The 13,875-nt window shown below is 31.4% G+C and overlaps 1 protein-coding gene across 19 annotated transcripts in view; it reads right to left on the reverse strand.

The window, feature by feature from the left end:
* RIMS2 (regulating synaptic membrane exocytosis 2) overlaps positions 1-13,875 on the reverse strand; it is a 753,630-nt gene that overhangs the window by 237,377 nt on the left and 502,378 nt on the right. For 12 of the 19 annotated variants that reach the window (XM_062188147.1, XM_062188136.1, XM_062188128.1 and 9 more), the window contains 2 exons: positions 7,718-7,897; positions 6,712-6,821 (listed from right to left, as the gene is read on the reverse strand). In XM_062188147.1, the coding sequence (XP_062044131.1) occupies positions 6,712-6,821; positions 7,718-7,897 (290 nt within the window). The remainder of the gene's footprint in view (positions 1-6,711; positions 6,822-7,717; positions 7,898-13,875) is intronic. The other 7 variants (XM_062188143.1, XM_062188134.1, XM_062188137.1 and 4 more) reach the window with 1 other exon arrangement.

Consider the following 13,875-nt stretch of genomic DNA (forward strand, 5'->3'; position numbering starts at 1 on the left):
CTTTATCCAATTCAAAAACAACCTCCTACCTTATACTTATTCATGAACTTTAGTGTGATACTCAAAATAGATAAATTAAAAGTCAGTCTCCCAAAAGAAAACAGCAAAAGGAAAAACTAGACTAGATCTTAATTATACTTAAATGATCAAAAGATCAAAATGCTAATCAAAATAAAAAATGAGAGTTAGCACATGTAATATATACTCAGAGTTCTCATCACTCAAATTTTTATTCATTGTTTTCTTTCTAGGCTCACCTGCACCATAGGTAGGACTGGTCTACATAACCACAGTGTTTTTTTTCATGTAAGTGATAAAAAAGAAATTAGTTTACAATGAGTATGGGTAACTGAGGTTCTAAGAGTCATGGTCAGCAGAAAACGTTATAGATGAGATCAAAGGAAATCACAAGAGCTGGAACAGCAGAGGTAGAAGGTTTACCAGGGCCAGCTAGAGGAAAGGAAAATACAACAGAATTCCACTGAGAGTACTTCCTCAGTTAACTAAAATCTTTAGCACAGTATCTTCACAGGTACTATGTATGTAATGTTTGTAAATAAAATATAGTATTAAATTTTCTTCAAACATTTTGCACTCTAATAACTGACACATACATATAAAAATTTCAAATCATAGTTACTAAGTAAAGAGATTAAAAAATAGATAAAAATCAAAAAAATCTAAGTACAAATTGAAAGCTTATTTAAATTGATAATGTTTTATGACATTTATTTATATTTAATTGAATTATTTTCACCTGTTAAGTAATATGATAGTATATGCATTAGTAAATAAACAAGATCCTGCAGTAGGAGAAATTATAAACTTTAATGTTATTTTGATCTTACATTTACATTTTAGACATAATTTATGAAAAATAAAGACACAAAAGAATATAACCAAGATTAAAGGCCATTTCAACTGAATTAATGAAGAACAAAATTATCCATTTATTAATTTGGTGCAATAACAAGGGTTACATAGTATGAAATAAAAAATAATTTTAATTTTTACATAATCATTTTTAATGATGACATACTAAATTAATATGCATACTCATATTTGAATATCAATTACTGTAACATATACCCAGTCCTACTAGTTTAATAGATTTTAGTTGTGGGGCTAACAGAAATAAGTTACTAATAATTACAGGGAAATAAATTCTAAGTACTAAAATTAATCACCTTTTTATTTGTCTATACAATATATTACTTCATGTGTATAAAACTGTGAAAAACCTACAAATACCATATATATATATATATATATAATTTTAATATTACGGTTAGATTCAGAATTAAGTTTGTTCCATTTTCTACTTTAAAATTCTATTCTGAAATACTTTTGAATAGTTCAATTTTAAAACAATTCTTGGATTGAAAAATATCTGAGTGTTTTTTCTAAATGCATTATATATCACCATTATTTCCCTCAGAATCTTACCCTTTAACATAATCAATAAAGCAACTCTTCTGATTCCCATGCCACACGTTTTTAAGATAACATTGCACCAGGTTCACTAAGGTAAGTGTTGATGAAGGAGTTCATGTTCAGAAAAAGTATCAGATATTCAAAAAATTTGAAAAGTTAAATTCACACTATCACTTGAACTTATTATAGAAAACATAGTCACACACACACTACAAATGTAAAAATGGAATGTCTAATATTAGAAGAGCACTATGAACTTCATTTCAGACTTGCCTTTTTTCCCATTATTGGGAGGGCTTGGTGTTTCTCCCCCATTGTCTTTACAATATTGAAAATAGACAATAATGATTAATAATGAAGGTCATTAACAACTCAAAATCCAAGCACACAGAACAATGAAAGCACATGCTAAGGAAACAAATCCATGCACTAAAAATGACACCCCACACTAATAAACACAAGCATAAAGTATGCATTTCTTATCCTACAGGAAAAGTAAGTAATAGAACCAAATGTAATGCTAATTTAAGATCAGTGCAATTTCCTAATTCAGTAATTTTGAGACCAAAACACAGGTGAAAAACTAGTTCACAAGTAAGCTTCCTTGTTGAAGCTTGAAATTATTAAAAGTGATATTAACTATTGCTGAAATTCCCAAACTAATTCTATCCTGAAAAATGACTTTATCATAGAAGATAACTCACGAACAGCATAAAAGGTTAAAGCAGTTGTATGGACTAGTATAAGATATAAAGGAATGGATGAACAGGAAAACATTAATTGCTCAGCTAAATAAAAATGAAATTCATTCTTAGAATATCCCATTAAAATGTTATTCCAATATCATGCCAGGAAAATGTCAGTTATGTGAAATTCTCATAGTGAAAACAAGAGATATTCAGAACAGAGATAGACACACATTTCTATAAACCTTGCAACTAAACTTGCCTTTGCTTCCATTATCACTCTGATGATTTTTCTCATCTTTATGACACTAAAAAGTTACTGATAAATAGCAGTTACACTTTAAACCATTTCAGTTTTAAAAACTAGAAACTCTACTGAAACAATCCATCCAAGGAAATATATCTCATACACAATATACATAAAGGCATTGCTTTCCCATAATAATAACAGAAAAAAAAAATCAAAGTACTTTCTACTATTTCTGAATAAAGTAAAATTAGATTTCAAATCATTCTACACTGTTCAAATAATTTTAGAAATTTTTTAACCTACAGATTAAATGCTGAGTTTCTAATAGTGAAATTTTGCTGAAAAGTTTATGACTATATTTATTGATTATATACTGTTTAGGTTTTAAAATCTTTTCATGATGACAAAGTAGCAAAAATTATGTTATGTCAATATAATAGAAATTTTTAAACCACCAGAAATGAAGGATATGTGTATCATTTAGAAGACCATGGAGAGAAACCATGACTATTAATAAACGTTGGAATAACATTGAGCCAGAATGAAGAGAAGAGCCAGGATGAAAAAGTTAATTTTTCTTACTTTAGGAGAAAATATAATGGGAAAAATGATTATGGTCTCTAGAAGCCTGAATGGGATTTATATTCTGTTCTACAATTCTTTATAATTTATGTAGATTCAAAATCCTTGAGAAAGTATTAGAGCTTCAATAAACTTTTACTAAGTATGGTATATGCTATCATATACTTTTCTACTATGTGCTCAATAAACATTTTGAATAAATAAATGAACTGAATGGAGAGCTAGGGTAAAGGATAGACTTACATCTTGGTCTGAGGTCCATGTTTGATTTAAGCATAAAGAGAACTAACTATTCTATTGATTGGATAAATGGAATCTCCTGAAAAGTTATTGAGGTAGCCTGTGTAATATCTCTTCATTAATAAAATTAGGAAATTTTTTAAAAAACCAAAACTAAAAACAATCTAAGCTTTTTGCTCATTTACAAATTTGGAGCCCAAAGTCTTATGGGAAATTTAAAACTCACACTTGTGAAACATTTACTGATTTCTTTCAGACACATTCATTGTCAAACAGACCTGCCTTGACCTCTTCTCCCTGCACTTCCCCCTGCTCTTCCACATGCCCAGTTTCTTCATTAACCTCTGCATTTGCAGGAGCAAAAATACAGAAAAAACATAAAACCAGATAGGTATATTTCTTATTGTTAAATGAAACAAAACAAAGAAAAAACTCTAAATTATTCATAATCATATAATGTGTGATGATAAGGAGAACAACAGGTTATTTTTAATGTTTCTGATATGTTATAGAAAGACAAGTAGGCTTACTATTATCACATTGTTTCCTTTTAACTGTAAAACATGAACAGTGAACTCTGAAATACTTACAATATGCAGATAACAATACAGTAGGCAAATACTTTTTCTATAAATGGTATATTATTGGTATATATTATGTTTTATAACTTTTCTTCTACAGAACAAAAGATGATATTATAAACTCCATTTTACTGTCATTAAATGATAGTACATCAAAATCAGGGAAAAATAAAATATCTCTGGTTCTCCGAACTGAAAAGATGACTAAATATGATACTACAATCAGAACCAAATATGTAAAGTTTTAAATTAACTTTTTTAATAGACTAAAATAACAAATAATTAACCCAAATCACATTATTAGCTATTTAAGAGGATTATGAATATTTCAAAATAATGCCATTAAATTATAATCTGACAATATTTAGAAGAAAATCTAATCATAACTTGATTGAAACCATAAGCTTACAGTCCATTTTGGGTTATTGTATCTTTAAGTTTAGTTGTAAGAAGATCTCTAAAAGAGATTCATATACTTCCTTTAAAAACCAATGAAAATTACACTATCATGTTTCTAATTAAATCACCAAATCAATATTCATGAAAATCCTGTTTTAAAAAATAATTCACACTTTTAAGAAAAATGAAGTAAACAGAAAGTATATAATTCATATCAAAAGGATAAGGGAGACTTTGGTTCTTTTCTGAAACAAAATTGGAAAAACAAAAATAGAGACACTAAAGGAAAACATTTTTAATCAATTCAAAAGGGCAAAAAAAGACAAATAGTAAATAGAATGTTATATGCCTTAGAAATGTCATCGATTCTAGCTTTCAGTATCAGCATCATTGTCAGTTTTAGAAAACAATTAATGCAAAGAATGGTGCTACTCTATACACTACTACAGTAAAATATATCAAAAGTGAATTTTTAAAAATCGTGACAAACTATTTAACTTCAAATGTCAGGGAATGATGTTGAAACTCTGCCCTTAAAAATCATGGAAAGATGAAAAATTCCACAAATACCTGTGAATTTTCTTATATGAAATAATTTAAAATTATATGCCCCCAATCCAACACAAATGAATGCCACTGTAATCTTTTTTATCAGGCAGCATAATAGAATATTAGTTACAGTAGCATTATTGCTGAAAATCATGGTAAATAGTAAAAAGAAAGAACAAAAAAGCAGAAGTTGATAATCATTCAGATAAAACTAACAAGAATATAACTTATGACAACAAGCTACATAAAGCAATGAAAGTACCGCTGCTCACAAGCAATGTACTTACAGATTTGTTACAAATAGGTTAAGAAATATGAATTTTAGTATAAAAATTTATATCATGGCAAGAGTTTTTACTGATAATCTGTAAATTATTTGAGATAGCTTTTCAGCTTTGAAATAAATATTTCATGCAGTCAACAACTAATTATTGAGGGCTTATAATGTCCCAGATATTATTCTATCTGAAGGAGATTCATCAGTAAATAAAAGTTAACAAATTCTGAGTTTTAAAGTCAATTTCAAAATTCTATAAAGAGCAGAGGATATCTTATTGACCTAAAAAATGTAAGACATCATGTGTATCACAACTCTATTTTCTGTTAAGCCATAATGTCATGTCTGATAATAAAGCTATTTACATTTCACTTTTATATACCGTAAGCACTCTTGCTACAACAAGAAAAATAATGTAGGAAATACAAATCACAATCACTATCTAATTCAACAAACTTAATAAGTAAAAGATCATCATAAATACAAAATGAAATATATGATGATAAATAAAACTAGACTATGTGTACATCCTCAATGACATAAACACAGACTGCAATTGACATCTTCGGTAAAAGTCTTCTTCAAAATCTAGAATTCATAAAAGAGCATCAAAAATTTTATAAAGAGGAAATTTTATCTTGTCATTTAAAAGAAGTTGAACTCTTTGCATCCTCGATGAATCAAAGAAATCCAACTTCTTGGTATAACTGTTAAGTAAAATAAAATTGAATAATTTAACAGAAATCATGAAACAAAATACTTTTATTATTTAAAAGTCCCCATGTAGGGACATCAATTGCAGTTGGGTTTATTTTTGCTTACATAGCCCCCCAAAAAGGCTGTCAGCACAAAACAAACCCTCCTTTATGTACAGACCTTCATAAGGTTCTATCTCCTTGACTCCATTGTCTAGGGAAAACAAAATAAAAACAGAACAAAACAAACAAACAAAAGGAACCAAAGCACAGGGGTTAAAAACAACAGAAATTTACAAAGGCATAGAATGTATTGTTTATCAAAGAAAAGCTAAATGGTGACTTAAATATATATATATATAAATGTTTGCAAAGCACATCCAGTTATCAAATAAATGGATTGTCAAATAATGCTAAATACTATGATATTTTATTATACATGCTTTTAGAGGTCCTTTATCAAAGAATTTATAGGTGTTTGGGAAATATGTTCATGTGTGTTTCAGGAAATAGTGCTTTTTAATGCAAAAATTTGAAATTATTAAAAACATCAGTACAACATGCATTTTTCTTTGTATATTCATGATTACCTTTTTCTTGTACTCCAGTTTTGAGAAGGATCACCATTGTTGTGCATCAGCTAACCAGTCCTTTGCAGTGTGTGAAAATTGATTTGGCTAGTTACTAATAAACTTTATGTAACTATCAACAATCATATAAACTTAGTTGTAGCAAAATATATCAATCAAATATTTAAGACTACTTAGTTTACTTTTAAGATGAATGCATTCAAATATGAAAAATGTGCAAGAGCAATAAAGATAGCTTATTGTATTTCCAAATATTATAAATTTAAAATGTAAAATATGTGATATTTACAAATAAAACTACTATCAAGTGCAGCCAAGAAATACAATTAACCAATGAAGAAAGCTAACAGAAAAGTTGTAAGAAAATCAGCATTCACCTTAGCTTCCATGAGTATTTCCTATATGTCATAATTAGAAATAAAACTTACTTCTCTCCAGCGTTCCCTTTGGTGGGAGCTGTGGAAGTTGTCGGCCCCTTCGTCCTGCCACTGGAGTACTTGATGGGCTTGTCTGGACAGACCCAGTATGAGGATGAGACCTACAAGATACACAATTAATATTCATTTTCAGTGCAATGGATTTAACACGTTTAACATATTTGGCTCATATGGTATCTGTTTAAGTATAATTTTAAAACAGGTTTAGCTGCTGATTAAAAGGTTAGGAAAGTAGGACAAAATATGGATATCTGAATGATTATTTAAATATCAAAAGATGCTTAAATGTTTGTGTAATATGCATACACACACATACATGCACACAAAACCCTATGATATATCCATGGAACAACTAATGGAATTACTAATATAAATTAGTAATCTCTATATAAGAAAGCAAGAGGGGATTCCGTAGCTCAGGTAATACTTTATATTTCTTTCTACCAGATTTCAGGCTATTAATGCGGACCTTCCTCCTTCAATCCAAAGAGATTTTTACTCAGGCTTATTTTACGTAAACCTTTATTAGAAATTAACTCATAAACTCCAAATAAAACCCTGAACTGAATAATTCAAAATTCCGCCAAAGAAAATGTTTCATACTTGATATCAGTATTGATAGAAAGAAACAAAAAATCAAGTTTTGCTCATAGTCAATAGTGATGACTATTTGAAAAGTGATGTCTAATGGACACAAATAATTTCTCATTCTGGAGGAGAAGAACATGATTATTATGAGGGGATTTACTCAAGACTCCTGATTAATGAGAAATCACAAAACAAATGTAGTCAGGACACTTAATAAACAAAGTACAATGGTAGCCACACACTATTATATCCACTGAATATAAATAGTGTGCTTACATCGAAAAGGTTAGTATTGATTGTTATTAGTGATCAGCCAAAGATGATAGAAGAGACCAGTCAGCTGTTGGGAAAACAAAATGGTGTGCTGGCAGGGCAGAGGGGAAGTTAGTCTGATTGATTTGTCTTTCACCTCGATAAGGCAGGTGAAGGAGGGGCAGATCTTCCAGTCATTAATGAAGGCATCGACCTCATGAGGTTTGTGTCAGGACGCTCAGTGGATCTGGAGCGGGTGGAGGTCCGCTCAAGGAGAGGCCGTTGTTCTGTTGATCTGGATCTGTGATAGGGCTGTCTATCTGCCGCTTCACAATCCCTGAAACGTCAGTCAGAAAGCAGCTCAGTGGATCTGCAGTGCCCCTCTGCTGTTCGGTCACGATGCAGCAGACTGACTTTGAAAAAGTCATTTTTAAAAATTACTGACTATGTAAAAATCTTTCTTTCCCCCAACATATACTGACCAAATTTTCACTAAACTTTTTGAGATTTTTCTAAGGAATCAAAATCTGGTTTAAACAACAATTCCCAGTGAGGACAATACAAGTTGTTGCTCAGTTATGAACAAAGATGAACAAAATTAGCTGTTTTGCAGGAAGAATTCCTTAAAACGAACGTGTGAAGTATGTAAAGTATTGCAAAAGAATTCAATGACTTTTTCCAACATTTTCAAAAGAGTGAATAAAACCATATAAGCCCCAATCCTCAAGCCTCTGAAGCCATTAATCAGTGTATCAACAAAAACACGGAGGGCTGTCAGTGCTATCATAGTACTCTGATAACATCTGAACATTCAAACAGAAGAACTAAAGTGAAGTCCTAGGACAACAGTGCAATATGGCCTTCCCTAGCCATATTTAAACATGGTCCACGCCGGCGCTGTGGCTCACTAGGCTAATCCTCCGCCTTGCGGCGCCGGCACACCGGGTTCTAGTCCCGGTCAGGGCTCCGGTTCTGTTCCGGCTGCCCCTCTTCCAGGCCAGCTCTCTGCTGTGGCCAGGGAGTGCAGTGGAGGATAGCCCAAGTGCTTGGGCCCTGCACCCCATGGGAGACCAGGAGAAGCACCTGGCTCCTGCCATCAGATCAGCGCAGTGCGCCGGCCGCGGCGGCCATTGGAGGGCGAACCAACGGCAAAGGAAGACCTTTGTCTCTGTCTCTCTCTCTCACTGTCCACTCTGCCTGTCAAAAAAAAAAAAAGTCCACAACAAAAAACACTCTGTACACTCTGTAGAAATGTGTTTAATTGGTGAATCTCAGCACACTGTAGATATGTTCACCTACACAAGTCAGAATGAGTTTGATTGAAATAATTAGTTGAAACAATGTGATCTCTTGGTTCATAAGTAAATTAAATATCAAAACTTATCCTTGTTTAAGGAACATACTTAAATTTAAGTAATCTATCAATATTGATTTTTGTGTCCCTGGAGCCTAGTATAATGCTCTTATATTTAATGTGATCAACAATAATTTCTGACATGAATCTTAGACTCTGAGACAGCTTTAAAAACTCCATCTTTGGCTTCAGAGCCCAAAGGTAATATGCATCGCCAAAGTATCCTTCAAATAAAATTATTACTCCCCACACATATATCCACTAAAATGCAAGTGCTTATTATAGATATTAAAGCAAGGATTAATCTCATCCAAGACTATATTATCAAAGATTTCAATTTAATCTATAAAATTTCTAAATTTTATTTTTAATAAAAAATGCAGGCAATTTTAAGAGAGAAGAAAAAGAGAACACCATATCTTCATTGTCATGTACTAGATACCATACATGTAATTTTGGACCAGTGAACATTAGATTATATGACTTCTGAAAGTGAATACCAGTTTTATTGCATCATATCTTGTTATTATTTTACATTTTAGAATACTTTTAAGATATTTTTAAGTTCATATGCCATATGTTATTGATTTTGTAAGACAGGTTTAGTACTTTCATATAAAGTATATCTAGACATGTCAAAGCAACTGAACTTAAAGGTAAATAAATATACAATATTCAAGGAGAGAAACGAAAAGGTAAATTCATAGTGTAAAAATGCTAATTTAATTTTGCTTCAGAAAAACCACTTTACAGATTTTTTTTAGAAATATTTTGTTACAGATTTTTAGTGTAACATATTATATATCATAATCACGGTAAATAACTAGAAACAAAGGGACATCTATTTATCTATCTAAATATCTATCCATCTGTCATTTTTTTAGATTCATTTCTTAAATTCCTTAAACCTATTTTGGGTGAATTGCAAACTTTAATTTTAAATGTCTTACTATAAGTTAATAAAGTTCGCTCATTATATAATAGGAAGTAAAATTTTTTAGAGTATCTATGATTGCTCTAACAGAATGTTAGGCTAAAATTTCACTTATTTTTACAAAATTTGATTTATTTTGATTTCACTGAATTTTTCAAGACAAAAAATATAAGCATATATGGTTTCACTTCTTTGATATTACTGTTTTTAACATTTAAAATATATACTTGGTGAAAAGCATCAAATAAATGAGCTATCAATGCACCTCAAGGACCTAGAAAAAACAACAAACCCAAAATGAGTAAGAGGAAAGAAATAATTAAAATTAGGGAAGAAATTAAAAAAAATTGAAACCAAAAAACGATACAAAAGATCAGTGAAATGAAGAGTTGGCTTTTTGAAAAAATAAACAAAATTGGCCCATACTATTGGCCCAACTAACCAAAAAAAGGGGGGGGGGGGTAGAAAATCTAAAATAATAAAATCAGAGATAAAAAAGGAGATGTAACAACAGATACCACAAATCATCAGGAATTACTACAAACAGCTATATGCCAACAAATTGAAAAATCCATATTTATATTATAAATATCTTAAGGAAATTCAACTATTTTTCTTAAAAAATAGACTTCTGAAAAGTAAAGCCATTTATAAATCAGTTATTTAATTCCTTTATAAAGCTAAAATTTTAAATTTTTTTGGCATTTCTGAAAGACAAGAACTTTAGTGTCAGGTTTAGGGCAAGAAATGTTTTCCCTAAATCCACAGCAGAAGGTTTACATTTGTAATAAAAATTTTTCAATGTCTAGAGATTTTCTGGGCATTAGTTAAATAACTGAAATAAAAACACACATTATATTTACTTCATACATATATGTAAATATAAAAATGAATATTTTAGGGTAATTATTAACAAATATGTTAATATATTTTAATAATATAGTAAAGTAATTATATGACTTAAGTATATAATTTTCTTGTTCATCATACTGTATGATATGTTAATCATTTTAAACTACAATTTATAATGTTTTAAAATTTATTCTCACATTTAAAGAATTGTAGGACATAAAATATTTGCCACAGAAGTCATAGTACATATCTATTAATCAAAAACATTATTATATTATAGGATGATAAATTGCCCAGGCATGATGGCATCATTAAGTAAAAGTAAATGAGCTTATTAAAAATAATAATAATATGTAGAGCCAGCTAAGTTAATAATCTAAAAGTGTGAATATAGTAATACTTGTATTAATGAGAGAAAACAAGACACTGTTTATGTCTAAAAACATACTATTACCCTCAACCCTATTTTACTATTAGAAAGGGAAGTAAGGTGTCCTCAAACCTACAAAAGTATTTATTTTAACAGTCACTACTGGAAATTGCAAGAAGAAAAGATTAAATATCACGATTTCCTCAAGAAAACTGGAGACAAATTAATCACTGAGAATATAAAATTCATCACTGAGAATATAAAAATATTCTGCACTATTTAATACATAAACAAAACAAGATGTAAAGGTCTTTAGTATCTTTTGAGTATTAAGTATTCACAATTTTCATTATTACTTTTTATTTGAAAAATATTAGAAATAAAACCATAAGTAAAGTTATTTACCCAGAACAATGAACATGAAACAGATTAATCTATCTTTAAAGTATAACTGTTATGCTTTAAAGAGAGATAATATAATTATCACCTTCTATCTATAAAATTCTTATTTGATAAAATGGATGTTAGCATTTAATGTTTTGTTCACTAAAGAAATTCAAGTAATTCCACAAAGATGATAGTCTTGCTTACTCTTTCTCAGATCCTAAATAACTCCATAAGATAACAAACATTTAAAGATTCATCTCTAAAGGTAAGAATTGTAAACTGCTATTATATGATATGAGTACATGTGATGAAGTGAGGTCCTGATTTAAAAAATAAATCTGAGTATTATAGTCAACAACAGGTCTACTAATAAACTTTGGACAGTTCTCACGGTTTCTTTTGTTTTGCTACCTTTACAGGTATAGTGGAACTGGTGTAATGAAAATCCCTTTTATATACTGCTGTTATCCATAGCTGCCACTTCATAATGCCAGTACCAATCAAACACTCAAAGGTACCAGTCACAATGACTAATCCCTCCAAATATACATTTAACTATCTGCACAATTAACAGAACAAAAGGTGTTCATTTTCAGGTAAAATTCTATCTGCCTCAGTCACTAATGGTGACATGATATACAACATTCAATAAAAAATTTTTGGATGGGGCCAGTACTGTGGTTTAGCAGGTTAACCTGCTGCCTTCAGTTCCGACAACCCATATGGGTGCTGGTTTGAGTCCTGGTTGTTTTACTTCCGATCCAGCTTCCGGCTAATGCACCTGGGAAAGCAGCAGAGGGTGGCCCAAGTGCTTGAGGTCCTGCTCCCATGTGGGAGATGTGGAAGAAGCCCCTGGTTCCTGGCTTTGGTATGGCCTAGCTCTGGCCATTGCGGCCTTTTGGAGAGTGAACTAACAGATAGAAGACTTCTCTCTCTCTCTGCCTCTGATTTCCTTTTCTGTAACTCCACCTTTCAAATAAATAAATCTTTAAAAAAATTATTGGAAACACCAAATAAAAAAGCAAGACAAATAAGGCTCAAAAAGACAGTGCACCAGAAGCAGACTCAGAGATGACACAGACGTTGGAACTATCAAACACAGAAATTAAAGGGGGGAAAAAAAAAAACTATACTTACTATGTTAAAGACTCTTTGAAAAGACAGACAACTTGCATGAACAAACAGGGAAATATCAACAGATAGCTGATGATGGACTATCAGAAATAGTCAGATGGAGATGTTAGAAATAATAGAGAGGAAAGTGCCATATTGCTAGTTAGAAGATTAGCTTCAGGGCATACGTCATGGCACAGCAGGTTACAGCGCCTTTTGGGAAGCTGACACCCCAAACTGGAGTACACGTTGGAGTCCCAGCCTCTCTGTTTCACATGAGTTCCTACCAATGTGCCTGGGAAGGATGTGAATGATAGTCCAAATACTTGGGTCCCTCTCAGCAACATGGGAGACCGGGATGGAAGTTCCTGGCTCCTGGCTTGGGCCTGGCTTAGCCACAGGTGTTACCAGCATTTGGGGAGTGGATCAGTGGAAGGAAGATCTCTCGATATTGTATTCGTGCACTCTCTGTCTCTCTCTCTCTCCCTCTCTCTCTCCCTCCCCTTCTCCCTCTCCCTTTCCCTATCATTTTCAAATGAGTAAATAATACTTTATTTTAAAAAAAGAAAATTGGATTGGAGTCCATTTATGAAGATCTTAAATCCTACTTCAGAGGTTTAAGCTAGGCTTTATTTTCATAAAGAGTAGTCAAATGTTTCTGAATAAATGTAATTTTCAAGTAATAAGTTAGGAAGATTCATCCAGCAGTAGTTCACAGAAAGCAACAGAATAGGAAATGGCGCTAACAGTAGTGGGTGGAAATACAGAAGAAGGTATGGATGTCAAATATTATATATCACAATATACAAAATATGTAACATAGTATACAGAATATGTATATATAATCTACAAACAGAATGTGATGGACAGAAGGAATCTCAGAACACGTAAGCTAATCTCATATTTTTAAAATAGAAAAATAAGGTTTTAAGAAATTTAAAAAGTCATGTAACCAAATGTTCTGGATCTTAGTTTGGGTAGTAGATTTAATGGATGCTCATTTTATTATTATGCTTTTACACATAAACACACTCTTTTGTATGGATCAAAATGATAATGATGAAAGAAAATATTTTTAAAAATAACAAGGGCAGGCATTTAGCTGAGCAGTTGGGATGCCAGTTGGCACACTCATGTTCCATATCAGAGGAGCTTGCCAGTATCGCCAGCTCTGGCTCCTGACTCCAGTATCCTATTAATGCAGACCCTAGTAGGAGGTGGTGATGGCTTAAGTGGGATCCTGCCACACCAATGGGGGACCTGAAATGTGTTCCTAGCTCTCAGCTTCAACCTGGCCATTGGGGG

This window comes from Lepus europaeus, chromosome 4, assembly GCF_033115175.1.
Source record: "Lepus europaeus isolate LE1 chromosome 4, mLepTim1.pri, whole genome shotgun sequence".
Taxonomy (NCBI): domain Eukaryota; kingdom Metazoa; phylum Chordata; class Mammalia; order Lagomorpha; family Leporidae; genus Lepus; species Lepus europaeus.